We start from the raw sequence: 13,433 nt of genomic DNA, 5'->3' as shown, positions 1-13,433 counted from the left end.
TTTTTAGCAGGTCTGACTGAGGACTGGGAATAGCCATAATCACATACATTTCAGTTTAAGTAATGACTTTAGTGACTCTTCAGGCTCTTAAAGATGGACACAAAATGCTATCCAATTCAAACATGCATGTTAATAAGTGAAAGACTTAGGTCAGTACAAATTGACTGCATGCAATGCACAGAGTCTGTATTACCATACAGTTTAAGAGTGACCTCTCATAATGGAAATATGGAAAGTGCTGAGATAATAAGAGGATCAGAGGTCACCTGAATGTCAACCGTCAGATTTCAAGGGACCTCCCACCCCGACACTCCAGCTGCATAAAGTGGGAATATGAAACCTTTAAAGATCAGCTTTCATAAATATAATAATTAAAGAAAAACCACAGCCAAAAACCGAATCCTTGGTTGAACTATATATAGGTTTACCTACCAAAAAGCTTTATCATTTTGCTCAGCCACCTTCCTAGTCAGGAAGATCATTCTGATATTACTAATTTAGCTTTACTGGTCCCTAAATCGCCTCCCTACTGACTGGAAAGAGGATATGATGCTGATTCACTGCCCAATGGGATGACCGGAAAGGTGGTATAAGAAGAAACATTGCTGAAGTGTGCAACTGCCTGGCTAATGTGGTAAATGTGTGTAAATAATGACTGGGTGTGCAGAATACTAAATATTCAGATTCCTGCAAAAGTCAAGTCATTACTTCAAATGTATTAGGTTATCATAAAGTGAAGAAATTAAAAAATACACTTACTGTAGCTATAAGTACATAGTATGGGTAATATTTCAGAGTAAAGATTGAGAACAGTGGATGGAAAGTTCTACAGTATATACCTCTTAAAAATTCAGATCACAGTGAGACATTAAAATTAGCATCTTTCTATATTTTTGGAATACACTATTCATTCTGAGTGACTAAAATGGTCATCTTAGTATTTGTCCTGTGCATCAGGCTAAGTATTGCCAACCGTCAGTTTTTTTTTACTGGCAGCCAGTAAAAAATGGGCATTTTTCTCCTGCCAGTAAATGCCAGCGACAGGAAAAGGCTGCCAGTAAACAATATGGCTGTGATGCTTGGCTCGGAACTGCGCATGTACAGTTCCAGAGCCAGACGAGACCATTCGAGTGCCTGCTACAGTGTGTCCAGGCGGCGCTGGCACGGAGTGGGTCTGGTGGAGGTGGTGCCTGAGTGTATCGTGTAATGTCATGGTGCAAGGGAGCCGATCGGTGCCTGCCCTTTCCTATTTCTTGCTCTCCTGAGTCCTGTCCCTAAGCTGATTACTATATATCGAAAATAGAAAAAAAATGTTTTTTTTGCTTTAATACCTACTTTAATTCACAGTGTTAATTGCAAATTGTACTTGTTTGTAGTCTAAATATTGAAATTTGCACTTAAAACTGTAATTGTATAACTTTTGGAAATGCCAGTAAAAACTTGGCTGCACCAGTAAATTTTGGGTGTTGTATCAGTAAATTTCAATCTGGTAGGTTGGCAACACTGATCGGGCTGACCTATTCATAAAATACATATGGCTAATGTGTTGTCTATACAGTCATGAATATAAGCCTTTAACACTGGCTGTCTACCAAGTGTAGCTTCCTGAAAGGGTGGGGTCCGACATCAAATCAAGTGACAAGATTTAGCAGAAAAACCTAAAAATACAATAAAATGAACTGTGAACCTTTTTTTCTAATGATTCATAAATATCATTAGCAGTTCAACAATTTTTTTATCTTTCTTAAATTTCAGACGTGGCAAAGTTGAAAAACAAGGCTAATAAAAATAAAATGCCAATGAAGCCTATTTTGGATAGTGCTATACAAATATATCTATTTTAATATATATATATATATATATATATATATATATATATATATATATTTCCCACATATTTCTGAAAGAATAGAAAAATAAATGTAAGGTTAAGTTCACAAAATGTTAATAGAATTACTTTGCATTTATGAAGTGTTTAAGATGTTTTTCACAGGCATCAGAAAGAGTCATGTCATAGCTTTTCATTGACTTGAATAAAGGCATTTGGCAAGATTTCTAAATTAAATTGACTGCCAAATGTTGCAAGTAAGATCAAAATGAACACAAAGCAATGCAAATGCACGGTGTGTAGTTAAATATTTGCTATCCATGTAAAGAACTGGCATTGCTTTTGCAAAGGGTTTGGAGACCTCTATTAAGAGGAAGCAAATGCTCTTTATGCCCATGTGAACAAGGCCAAAGGTTAACTGTCCTTTCTTTTTACAACTTACATTCCCAGCCTTCTGTGTCCTTCTCATGAAATCGTCCAGTATAAATACAGGACTCTAAATTCACTAAACCTATATTCTCTTTGTCCAGTCTGTCAATAAGCAACACCGTGTTTATGCTGTCCTCTGCTCCTGGTCTCCTTAGGGCTTTGGCCCTGGCCATAGAGGACAGTAGCTATCCCTGGCAGCCTGTAAGCTAAGTATAAAGATGGCTATTGTAGCTTCAGATCAGATTTAGGTTATGCACAGCATTTCAAAGGCCAAACAGTGAGAACTTTGGCTTAGAAAAAAGCAGATTTAACGAGCAGGTCAGGGAAAATGTCAGTTTTAAGATAAAAGCTACAGTTAAAGTGATAGAAAACCCAAAACCAATAATGTCATAATTTGCAGCTTGCTAATCATTAGATGTGGTGGCTGCATCAGTTTTCTTTTTTAGAACATTTTCCCCACACTTTATATCTGGTCATCTGGCCAGTAACACAGCATCCTGTATTAAGGTGCCTCCACTCTGGTTGAAGGAGCACAAGGCCACCTTTTAGACAGCAACATTGGCAGTCTGAGAGGGGGGCAGTGTTAGATGGACCAGCAAATACAAGTATACTAACAAACTGAAGCCAAAATCCAGCTAATAATTTATAAGAAATTGCAGTAAAAAGTTTTATGCCTTTTGGTATGACAATTTTACATAAATAAATATAAGCTGGTCATTGTAAGTACCCCTGTAGTGTTAAATGGTTTGTTTCATCTCTGTTACTGATACATTTTCCTGGAGAACTTGTTATTTTAAGAACAACAGACTTACTGGCTGGATCACCAGATAAAAATAGAGGAAAGAAAGCCTAAAAAAGAAAATGAATGCGGTCACCACATCTAAGAATTTGTCAATTGCAATATAATAAATATTTGCTTTTGGGTTTATTGCCACTTTAACCTTTGAAGAATAACTATGCAGAAGTTAAATTATTTATTAAGTAGGGTAGCATGGCAGCAGGTGGTATAACATTTCAAAAAAACACTAATATTATTTTATGCATATACATTCAAAATACAGTAGCTTAGGAAGGATGCATTATCATAAATGTATCTTACCTAGTTTTAACAAATTTTAGTTATGCATGTGCTTTAGTTACATGGTAAGGCTTCATGTACACGGGCGTTTGAAAGCCTCTCCTAAACCCTGGAACTTGACAGCTAGAACCCGACAGTTAGAAATGTTCGTTTTTGCAGCGTTTACAGGCCGCGTTTAGCGACGTTTGCGTTTAGAAGCATATTTACATTGTAAAATGGTCAGAAATGTATGTTCATTGAAAACCCCTATACACAAAATGCTTATAAATGTGAGTTACCACATTTAGATGCGTTTACACGCTGTTACAAGACTTTGGCGTTTCAATTGCTGATAAATTTCTGTCTGAACGCATTTTTTCTTTTTTTTTAAAACGCCACTAAACTCAACTGCCTCTAAACTCAACTGCCTCTAAACAACTTTAAATGTCTCAGTGTACATGGACAGATAAGATAACATAGAGAAGAGTTCAAGGGCTGCTAAAAAAAACTGCCAATTGCTCCTAAACATCTGTTTATCAGCAGCAACGTACATAAGTGAATTTTACATAATCTTTTCAAATGTAGGAGTAGTATAGCCAAATATCACAGAAATGTATGCCAAATTTTGAAAGTATAAGTGCAAGTCTTATGGAAAGAACATTTTAACATTACATTTGTTCTAGAGAGTTTTTCATAAATGTTTATATAGCGGATCAAAGCTCTGCTTCAACCACATATAATGTTAGAAAGTTAGAAAGTTGGAGGTTATGTAATCAGCAAGACACTCAGCTAACATGCATTAGCATTTCATTTGTTTACAGCCGTGGCCAAAACTTTTGAGAATAACACAAATATTAATTTTCACAAAGTCTGCGGCTTCAGTGTTTTTAGATTTTTTTTTTTTGTCAGATGTTATTATGGTACAGTATACTGAAGTATAATTACAAGCATTTCATAAGTGTTAAAGGCTTTTATTGACCATTACATTAAGTTTATGCGAAGAGTCAATATTTGCAGTGTTGACCCTTCTTTTTCAAGACCTCTGAAATTCGCCCTGCCATGCTGTCAATCAACTTCTGGGCCACATCATGACTGATGGCAGCCCATTCTTGCATAATCAATGCTTGGAGTTTGTCAGAATTTGTGGGGTTTTTTTGTTCATCTGCCTCTTGAGGATTGACCACAAGTTCTCAATGGGATTAAGGTCTGGGGAGTTTCCTGCAATGGACCTAAAACTTAAATGTTTCGTTCCCCAAGCCACTTGGTTATCACTTTTGACTTACGGCAAGGTGCTCAATTATGCTAGGAAAGGCATTGTTCGTCACCAAACTGTTGTTGTATGGTTGGGAGAAGTTTCTCTCAGAGGATTTGTACCATTCTTTATTCATGGCTGTGTTCTTAGGCAAAATTGTGAGTGACCACACTCCCTTGGCTAAGAAGAACCCCACATATGAATGGTCTCAGGATGCTTTACTTTTGGCATGACACAGAACTGATGGTAGCGCTCACCTTTTCTTCTCCTGACAACGTTTTTTCCGGATGCCCCAAACAATCGGAAAGGGGATTGATCAGGGAAAATGACTTTAGTCCATTCCTCAGCAGTCCAGTCCCTGTACCTTTTTGCAAAATATCAGTATGTCCCTGATGTTTTCCCTGGAGAGAAGTGGCTTCTTTGCTGCCCTTCTTGACACCAGGCCATCCTCCAAAAGTCTTTGTCTTAATAAATCTGCAAACTGCAGATTTGGAAGATACAATCCCTTCTTATATTTATGGTTTCCTTTGTAGAAAGGCACAGCCTAACTATTGTTTCATTTCTGTGAGTTTTTGGTTAAAAATAGTTAAAAGGAGAACTCTCTTGACCCTCTTTTTCCTACAGTCCTTTTATATTCTGCAATATGACAGATATTTCTTAAATATGATAGTTATGTTATAACAGTTAGGTTTGACTAATTGACTACTTGATTAGCCAAAAACGTATTTTTTTATATTGATTAGCATGAGGAAGGTTTAGAACCTCTGTCAGGATTTTGTCTGTGATGCTGCTTGGGAAATTTCCGATCACTTCCTATTTGAAAATTAATTAAAAATTTTCCTTTACAGGAGAACAGACATCAACAAAACAGTATTTTTTATTAGAGTGAGAAAGAGTTAAAACTTTCTTTAGGTTTTGCTTGATTTGTGTTCGGTTGAGTAAATTTCCCCTTCCTGTTCAGGTACTGGGTGTTAGACAGAACAGGAAAAGAGAAGAAATCTCCTTTATGGGAACACAAAGCCTGACCAAGGTTCCAACTCTTACCAACTCTATTCAAAACTGAAAAAAATTAGTTATTCTTTAAAAACACAAAACTAATTCAAGTATAGACTGTAATCTATGTCTTACTTCTGTTCTACTTTAAAGTCAAGTAAGATTATTTCTGATAATGTAGAATGAAGTGTATATACTGTACTATGGACTACATTTATAAATTAACTTTATCGGTAAAGTGACTCAGTGACATAATCTTCGACCACTCTGTGGCCTTGCTGGAGTGCATGTAGAGCTGCTTCGGCCGTGGTGGTTCGTTGTGGGTAATCATATAGCTGAGACATGGCATTGAAAAACAACTGCATGGTGTTTAGTTGTGCATCATTTTCCTCCAACAATCGATGAGCCTAGGTCTGTAGTTCCCTTGAACTAGGGATATGGTTAACCCCACTTTGGTAGCTTCCAGGGAAAAGGTTCATGGCTGAAGGGCAAAGTACGTGCTTTTCAGAACTCTCTCAACTTATTTAGATCACCGGAAAACCTCTCAGGTTGCATCATTACTGTAGGATTTGCAGGGGTCCCTGTTGAAGTAAAAGGTGCAGCGGTAGAAGCAAAAACAGAAGTAGGTGCTGGTGTGGCCAGGGACTGGACACGTTCTTCCAGATGAACATAACCCTCTTGCAAAGGTTTGACTGCTTGTGTAAGAGAAGTGAGGTGCTGGCAGATTTCATCCAATGGAGAGGGTCCTCTTGCAGGCTCTGAAATGGTTGTTTGGTACCGTCACGTACCTGGTCAGTAAGCCTGACGTATAGAGTAGAGCCTCTTGTACAGCACCGGCTTGGGGGTTACTGATATGGAGACAGCAACCACAAGAGCATGGAGACGTAGGAGTGTCTGCAATCAGTCCATAATCGCCATGGCAGCAATCAGCAGGAGGATGTGCATCAGACAGGCTGGTGGTAGGTAAGCTGGCAAAGAGCTTGGTCAAAGAAGCAGCTGAAGCAGACTGGAAGTGCAGGTGCAGAGTAAGACGAGCCTGGTAAGTAACGTTCAGGTAGATTGAGCAGAAATAGTAGGCAGAAGAAGAATCCACAAACAAGCCGAGGTCGGGGTATTAAGCAGGCAAACATAAGTCAGGAGTAAGCCGGATTCAAATAAGAGGTCAGCACAGGAAACAGGAATAACACACAGAAGCTGCAGACCAAACAGCAATGAGTCCATACTGCAGCCAGTTAAAATAGCCCTCCTGGCGCCAGTAATAGTGACAGTCGCACGCACCTTCCCTGGTCCACAACCATGTAATTTTGCCTAAACAGTTGCTGACTTGCTCGTGTGCACATATATGTGCCGCGAATCTCCACCTGTACGGGCATGTCTTCCCTGACAAGGTGTCTCCAAACTTTCTAAGCATAGGGCCAGTTTACGGTCTTCAAACTTTAGGGGTTGGACAGTGGCAAGCAGGAGTAGAAAATGCCTGAATGTCAGTGGGAGTAGACAATTTATTAGGCTTGGTGGTCAGTGGAAGTAAATAAATGATACCCATGGTCAGTGGGAGGAGAAATAGTACCCCTTCATTGGTTTTGGTGGGAGGAATAGTGTGCCCTTTTTAGTATCAGTGGGAGAAAAAGTGCCTCATCATTGGTGTTAGTGGGAAGAATAGTGGCCCACTCTTGGTGTCAGTGAACCTAATAGTACCTAATGTTTGGTATCACTAGGAGGTATATTGCCTCATTATCAGTGGGAGTAACTGTGCCCAAGGGCCAGATAAAGGCACACAAAGATCCACATCTGGCCCGTGGGCCACTGTTTGGAGACCACTGGAATCGAAGATTCAAAGCAATGAATACTGGTCTGAATTGTGCCTGACGGTAAGGTTACAAATTATACTATGTCATGGTTTCTTTTAATATTATACAAAAAGATGGAAAAGTTTTGTCTTGATTTGATTTGTGGTTGGATGGAAGAAAACAATACAGAAGGCTTTCTAAAGTTGTGAACTGCAGATGTTTCCCTAAGAAGTCTAAAGCCTTAGTATATTACATGCACATTAGTAAGCTATAGTTAGCTGAGGGCACCGTCTGCTGGAGAAAAATAGAACTGTCAAAACTACAGAATTTATTTACTTCCCATTTTATAAGCCTGACTGAAAATGAAAACTTGTTTCAGACCTTTAACCATTGTAGAAAATACAAGTGTGAGTGTAAGATTGTAATCAAGGGACATTTGAAATATATAAAGACAAACTTATAAGTATACTATAGACAACTTTTCATTACCAGTGAACCACCAATCACTATTTTGGTAATTTGTAACGCCTTAGTAGATCCGAACATACCAAACATTACCAGGCATCTGGCAAAATGTTTTCTATTTGCCTCTTTTGTCCCAAAACCCAGGGTAAAATTACGAAATGATAACTAAACTCGAAAGAACTGTTTATTCATTTCATGTACGTTCAGTATATCGCAACGTCATACTACCCCAACCATTCACATCAATCCCTGTCTCTTGAAGGAGCCCACAATCTATTGTTCCCACCATAAGCAGACACCTCATAAAAACAGTTTGGGAGGAAACCAATTAACTAGCCAATATGTTTTTGGATTTACAAACAGTCAAAAGAAGAATTAAGAAAACCCCATTGCTGATTGCTTATTTTTTTTAACACATTTGAACTGGCAAACATTTGGATCTTCATTCAAACAGTGCTACAGGTAAAGGTGAAATACTTGAAAAAATGGCAAAATTGACATAGTAAACAAAAAACTCCAAGGCAATTATGTGCAAAACTCCCCTCTAATGCTTTACCTTTTTGTACCGCCGCTGAAGCTTTATGTGTTCCCGCATATGCCAATAAGTGATTTAATAGATAAACAGTGCCGTGCAATCTCTTTTAAAGCTAACAATTGTGTTATACTATAAAACAAATAAATTATATAAACTGAAAATAGATAAGAAAGTAAATATATAACATATAACGTGAGTCCTTATATTGATGTGATCAGTCCACCAAATGCTGGTGTCAGTGTCAATTGTAGCAAATTCTTCCAGTGCAATTGTGTTCCAATGTACACCAACACTGTGCAATTCTCAACACTAACATTGAATTGCCCTCGCCTGCTGTTATTGACCTAAATGTATTTGAGGTCCAGTGCACCTTCCCCTTTAAACCAGGGTCAGAATAGCCATGACTGGTCTTCCTCTCAGCAGCCTTTAGTTATCTTAATCCATATTCATCCTCACTGCGACACAGAAAAATTATCACCTTGTTAACCCCAAATTCAGTCCTAAGTGATGCTCTGATTGAATGTGATATTGTGGTTATATAGGGGAAAAAAAAGGACATTGACACCAGCATATGGTGGACTGATCACATCAATATAAGGACTCACGTTATATGTAATTTATTTCGCTTTCATTTTTTTTTTCATTTATACAATTTATTGGATTTATGGTATAACACAATTGATCATTTAAAAGGTATTGTGTGGCACTGTTTATCTAGTAAAGTGGAGTTCCACCCATTTTAGTCACTTTAGATGTATGTAATCCCCTTTAAAACGACTTTTACCAATGGAAAGTTTTTTGTTTTTTTTTTGCTAGTAAATACCTGATTTTCTGCTTTATTTATCCTCTTCTCACTTCCGGGTCCGGTCGGCGATTACGTCATTGGGCGATTCGCAGTGTGTGGCATGAAATCTCGCATTATTACACAGGAGATGAGCTGTACTGCGTGTTCTGCCCCGCCTCCACCCAGCCTCCTCTCAGTGAGCTGTATGTATGTAGTGTATTGAGGCCATGGAGACTAAGCACTGTGAACTGATGAATCAAAGATTTTGGGCTACACTAATAGTAGACATGTTTGGTGCAAAACAGAAGACAGCATTTCAACAGCAAAACCTCATATTAACTCTGAAGCATGGTAGTGAAAAAGTTATGACTTGCTTTGCTGCATTGGGGCCTGGGCAGCCCACATTCATTGAGTCAACTGGGAATTCTGCATTGTTTCAAAGTGTGCTTGATGAAAACATAAAACCATCTATCCAATAGTTAAAAGTAAACTAGTAAAAAAACAACTTCAACACATTAATGATCCAAAGCACAGTGAAAGTCCACTAATGAATGTCTCAAAAATAAAAAATGAAATGTTATTGACTAGCCTAGTTAAAGCCCAGAATTTAATCCCACTGAAGTGTTTTGAAAGGTTTGGACAAACCACATGTCACATAGTTCAGTTTTAGCTTCATTTTAATTAGTTTAATATTGCAACAATCATTTATACAAGTGAAAATACATTACCATAAACCATCAACATAGCATTGTACTGTATATCTTTTAGGCAGCTTCCTACTTTGCTTTCCTGTTGACCTCCAGCACTTTTGCTTTGTGGCCCTACTATTTGACCTGTCTTCTGCGCCCAAAGTGTTCTCCAGTGTATAGGTCCCAGTGCTAGCTTGGCTTTGTTCCAAGGTCTTCCTGTTGTGGGATATCTGGGCAACTGTTGAAGGAATAATCAACACAGTTTGCGACCAACAAGGTGATGTAGACTATACAGGTCTTGAAAAGACTCCTGTTGAAAACTGAATCCTTAGAAATCAGTGCTGGATCCAACTAATCAATTGGAGTATTTTTGGCATTAATTTATACTGAGTGGGTTTACCTTGCAGGCATTGCTGTGTTCAAAAGTCTGAATCTCCCCAAGCTTCCCAGAAGGGGCCTCTGGGTTCTGAGGGCTATTTATCCTGTTGCAATTGGCTCTTGCCCATCACTCAGCCAGGTAGGAAACCTCTCATTTGGGAGAGGTTCTGTATGCCATTAACAGCTCACGTCTTACAGCGGGCATCGTCATGTTTCTGCTTTAGGAGAGTTTTTTGCTTTCCTTACTTCTCAGTAGATGTTGCTTTGGGACATCCCAGTGGTTAGAAATTCAAGATCTATACTGTGTCCTTCAAGAATTTTTGTACCCACTGTAAAATAATTTTCTCCTTGTTAATTGAAGGGCACATCACCAACGCCTCAGGTTGTTTTGTCTCTATTTTTTCTGATGCACTGCTTTGCAACTAACTGAGCTGTCTCTAGCAGTTGGGGGGGGGGGGGTTTAGCCACCGTCAGGGGCCACCCCTAGGTTGTACTTTTGTTTTGTTTTGTTTGTGCCTAGCGTTCCAAGATCTCCACTTTGTCTTTTAATGAACAAAAAGTGTCTGTGGTGTGGGATATCTTTTAATACACATTTTTGATAACCCCACAGATGCTATTGGGTTGGTGACCACTGCACAAGGCCTTCTTTTGGGGCTTATTGGTGTGCACTTTACATATCTGGTAGCTACTATTTACAATGCCTTAGTAGACTACACATGGCCATGGAGACTAAGCTCTCATGTGTTGTTGCAATAGATGATAGATCTTTGTGCTCCTGATTTACTAAAGAAAACCTGTATGCACGTTACAAAGAAAAAACAAATGTACCCAATGAAGCAAGCAAAACATACACTCACAGTATTTACTAAATGCATGTATAGGCAAGTGCAGTCTATTTTCTCCACTGTAGGTGGGGCTCGACCTCAGTGGCATTACAGTTGGAGGGGAAGTCATGAGGAATATGATTCCTCTATGGTTTCCTGGGTCACATAAAGCTGCCAGCCCATGAGACTCTGGCATCCATCTTAGGTCAGGCAGAGCCTTTAAGTCCCTGGCTCCCAGGCTCAGCGCACATGTTGGTAGTGTAGGGACAGGTCACCCGTCTGACAGGGACAGTGAATAGCGGCAGGGAGAGGTTTTGGGCATGGACAGGCCAGGCTGCATTCCACCCCTCAAGAGAGATGCTGCGCACATCTGAGACCTGCTCTGCTACACATCGCTGCTGCATTCTGTGAGCGTTCCCGTCAGTTGCCTTCCTGCTGGGCTTGTTGTGAATTGCCAAACTTTAACTTCAATACAAGTTCTGTATTCTGCAACTAGACTCTGAGGGTTGATTTACTAAAGGCAAATAGATTCTGCAATTTGCAAAGTGCAGTTGCACTCTGTAAGAGCAGTTGCTCCAGAGCATATTTAATTAGAATTTTTTTTTTTCTTGCACATGATTGGGTATTCTTTGCAAAATTAAGCTTTACTTAATTTACTAAGCTCTGGAGCAACTACAATTTTCAAAGTGCAGTCTTTTTGCCTTTAGTAAATCAACCCCTAATGTTTTACTGCCTCCTCACAATGCCACACCTTCCCACACATGCAGTGTTTGTAGAATTGCACACAAATATAATAGTGTACATATGGTTAATTCTCTTTGAAATATGATTTGCTGACCAGCACATACTGTAGTGTATGAATGTATGCCAGCTAGGTGGTGCTTTATGGTATTTGAATTTGTGAGCATATGGGGTGTAAAAGGTAAAACTGTGATATTCCCATGGAATATGTTATGGCAAAAATCACATATGCACTATCCCTATAATAATAGCGCACACTAGAATTTGTGAGCATATGAAACATGAAGGAAACAAAATGTGATGCCCCTATGGAATGAGCTACTGTGGCCCTGTGATGAATCTGAAATGATACAAGTACCACTCTAATATATTGTACTAGCAAGAAAGACAAACAATAACATACACCAGAAGGACTAAAAACAAAAAAAAAAAAAAAAACATTTATGTCAAAAGTTGGGAATGTTGAAATAAAAATAAAGTAATAATTTTCAAAGATTTCCTATATAGTCTTGGAGGGACAACAATACAAAATACACGTATGAAGCTCTAAAGAGCGTGTCGAAAACTTAGATGAACAACTTGGAGCTTTTTTTTATTTTTTATTACATCATAGATAGTTACAGAATTTAATCCATGAACTAACAGCAAAGGGGAATAGTCATATTAAATGTTTTTCTTTTCTTCCCTATTTTTGGAACTTTTAAATAAAATTAGTTTATTTGGAGATGAGTAGACTCATTATATCAAGGTACAATGACATATAAAAATGTTGAATGCATTTGGATAACAGAGTCATCCCACTAAGATATTAGTAGTAATTAATAAAAATAATTTTAGTGATACAAAAAGTAGGATTTTCGTAAGCTTTTTTTTTTTTTTTTGTTAAACTCCATTCCTTTACTTCTTAATTCCTCATTTACACAGATATGAAGGGGTAATTAAAAAAAACACAAACAAGTAAAATTTTAAGATTTTTGCATTATTTCATTTATCAATTTCTGATATGTTTTAACATTACTACCTTCATTTTTTTATTTCCGATATGCTAATACATAAAAACTAAAATGAGACGTATAGATATAGTACATTGCAGATAAAACACCGGGCAACATTGGTGCAATGGGAGAACGTTACAAAAACATGTAGAAACAAACGAATCTGTTCAGAAGATGGTCTTAAATTGTGGCGTGTAGCAGAAATTTTAACCAACTTCACAGAGTTTACTATGTCTTTTTAACAAAATCTACATTAACTCTAAGCCTGAACATTAAGATGCTAACCAAATTATTGTAGGTCTGACTAGGTGACAAGAATAAAAGCCAAGTCAAATTGTGAAGTTAAATTTCAAATTTTGTTTACTAGCATCTTGTAGGGTATATATTTCTGCAAAATTATGTTTTCACTTGCAAGTGCCCTAATTTAAATTTTACCTTTTTCTTTAGGGACAACCTGGGCAACTTGGTGAACAAGGCCCCCAAGGGCCACCAGGTATCATTGGGATAGAAGGTGTACCAGGGCGTAAAGGAGACAAAGGTGAAAGAGGTCATCCAGGCATTTCTGGACCAACGGGAGATAAGGTACATTTGCAGATTTATTTCTTTAGTATAAAAGAATGTTTTCATTAAAGTTTATATCCATAACATTGGGTTGATGTTAATGAATATTTTTTTT

At 38.1% G+C, this 13,433-nt stretch overlaps 1 protein-coding gene across 1 annotated transcript in view; it reads left to right on the top strand.

The window, feature by feature from the left end:
• COL4A2 (collagen type IV alpha 2 chain) overlaps window positions 1–13,433 on the top strand; it is a 281,040-nt gene that overhangs the window by 133,990 nt on the left and 133,617 nt on the right. Inside the window, exon 5 of the mRNA XM_082244771.1 lies at window positions 13,205–13,339. Within this exon, the coding sequence (XP_082100897.1) occupies window positions 13,205–13,339 (135 nt within the window). The remainder of the gene's footprint in view (window positions 1–13,204; window positions 13,340–13,433) is intronic.

The sequence above is a fragment of the Pelophylax lessonae genome, assembly GCF_965119305.1.
Source record: "Pelophylax lessonae genome assembly, chromosome: 2".
Taxonomy (NCBI): Eukaryota; Metazoa; Chordata; class Amphibia; order Anura; family Ranidae; genus Pelophylax; species Pelophylax lessonae.
The sequence above is the reverse complement of the archived record's forward strand: the minus strand, read 5'-3'. Positions and strand labels throughout refer to the sequence as shown.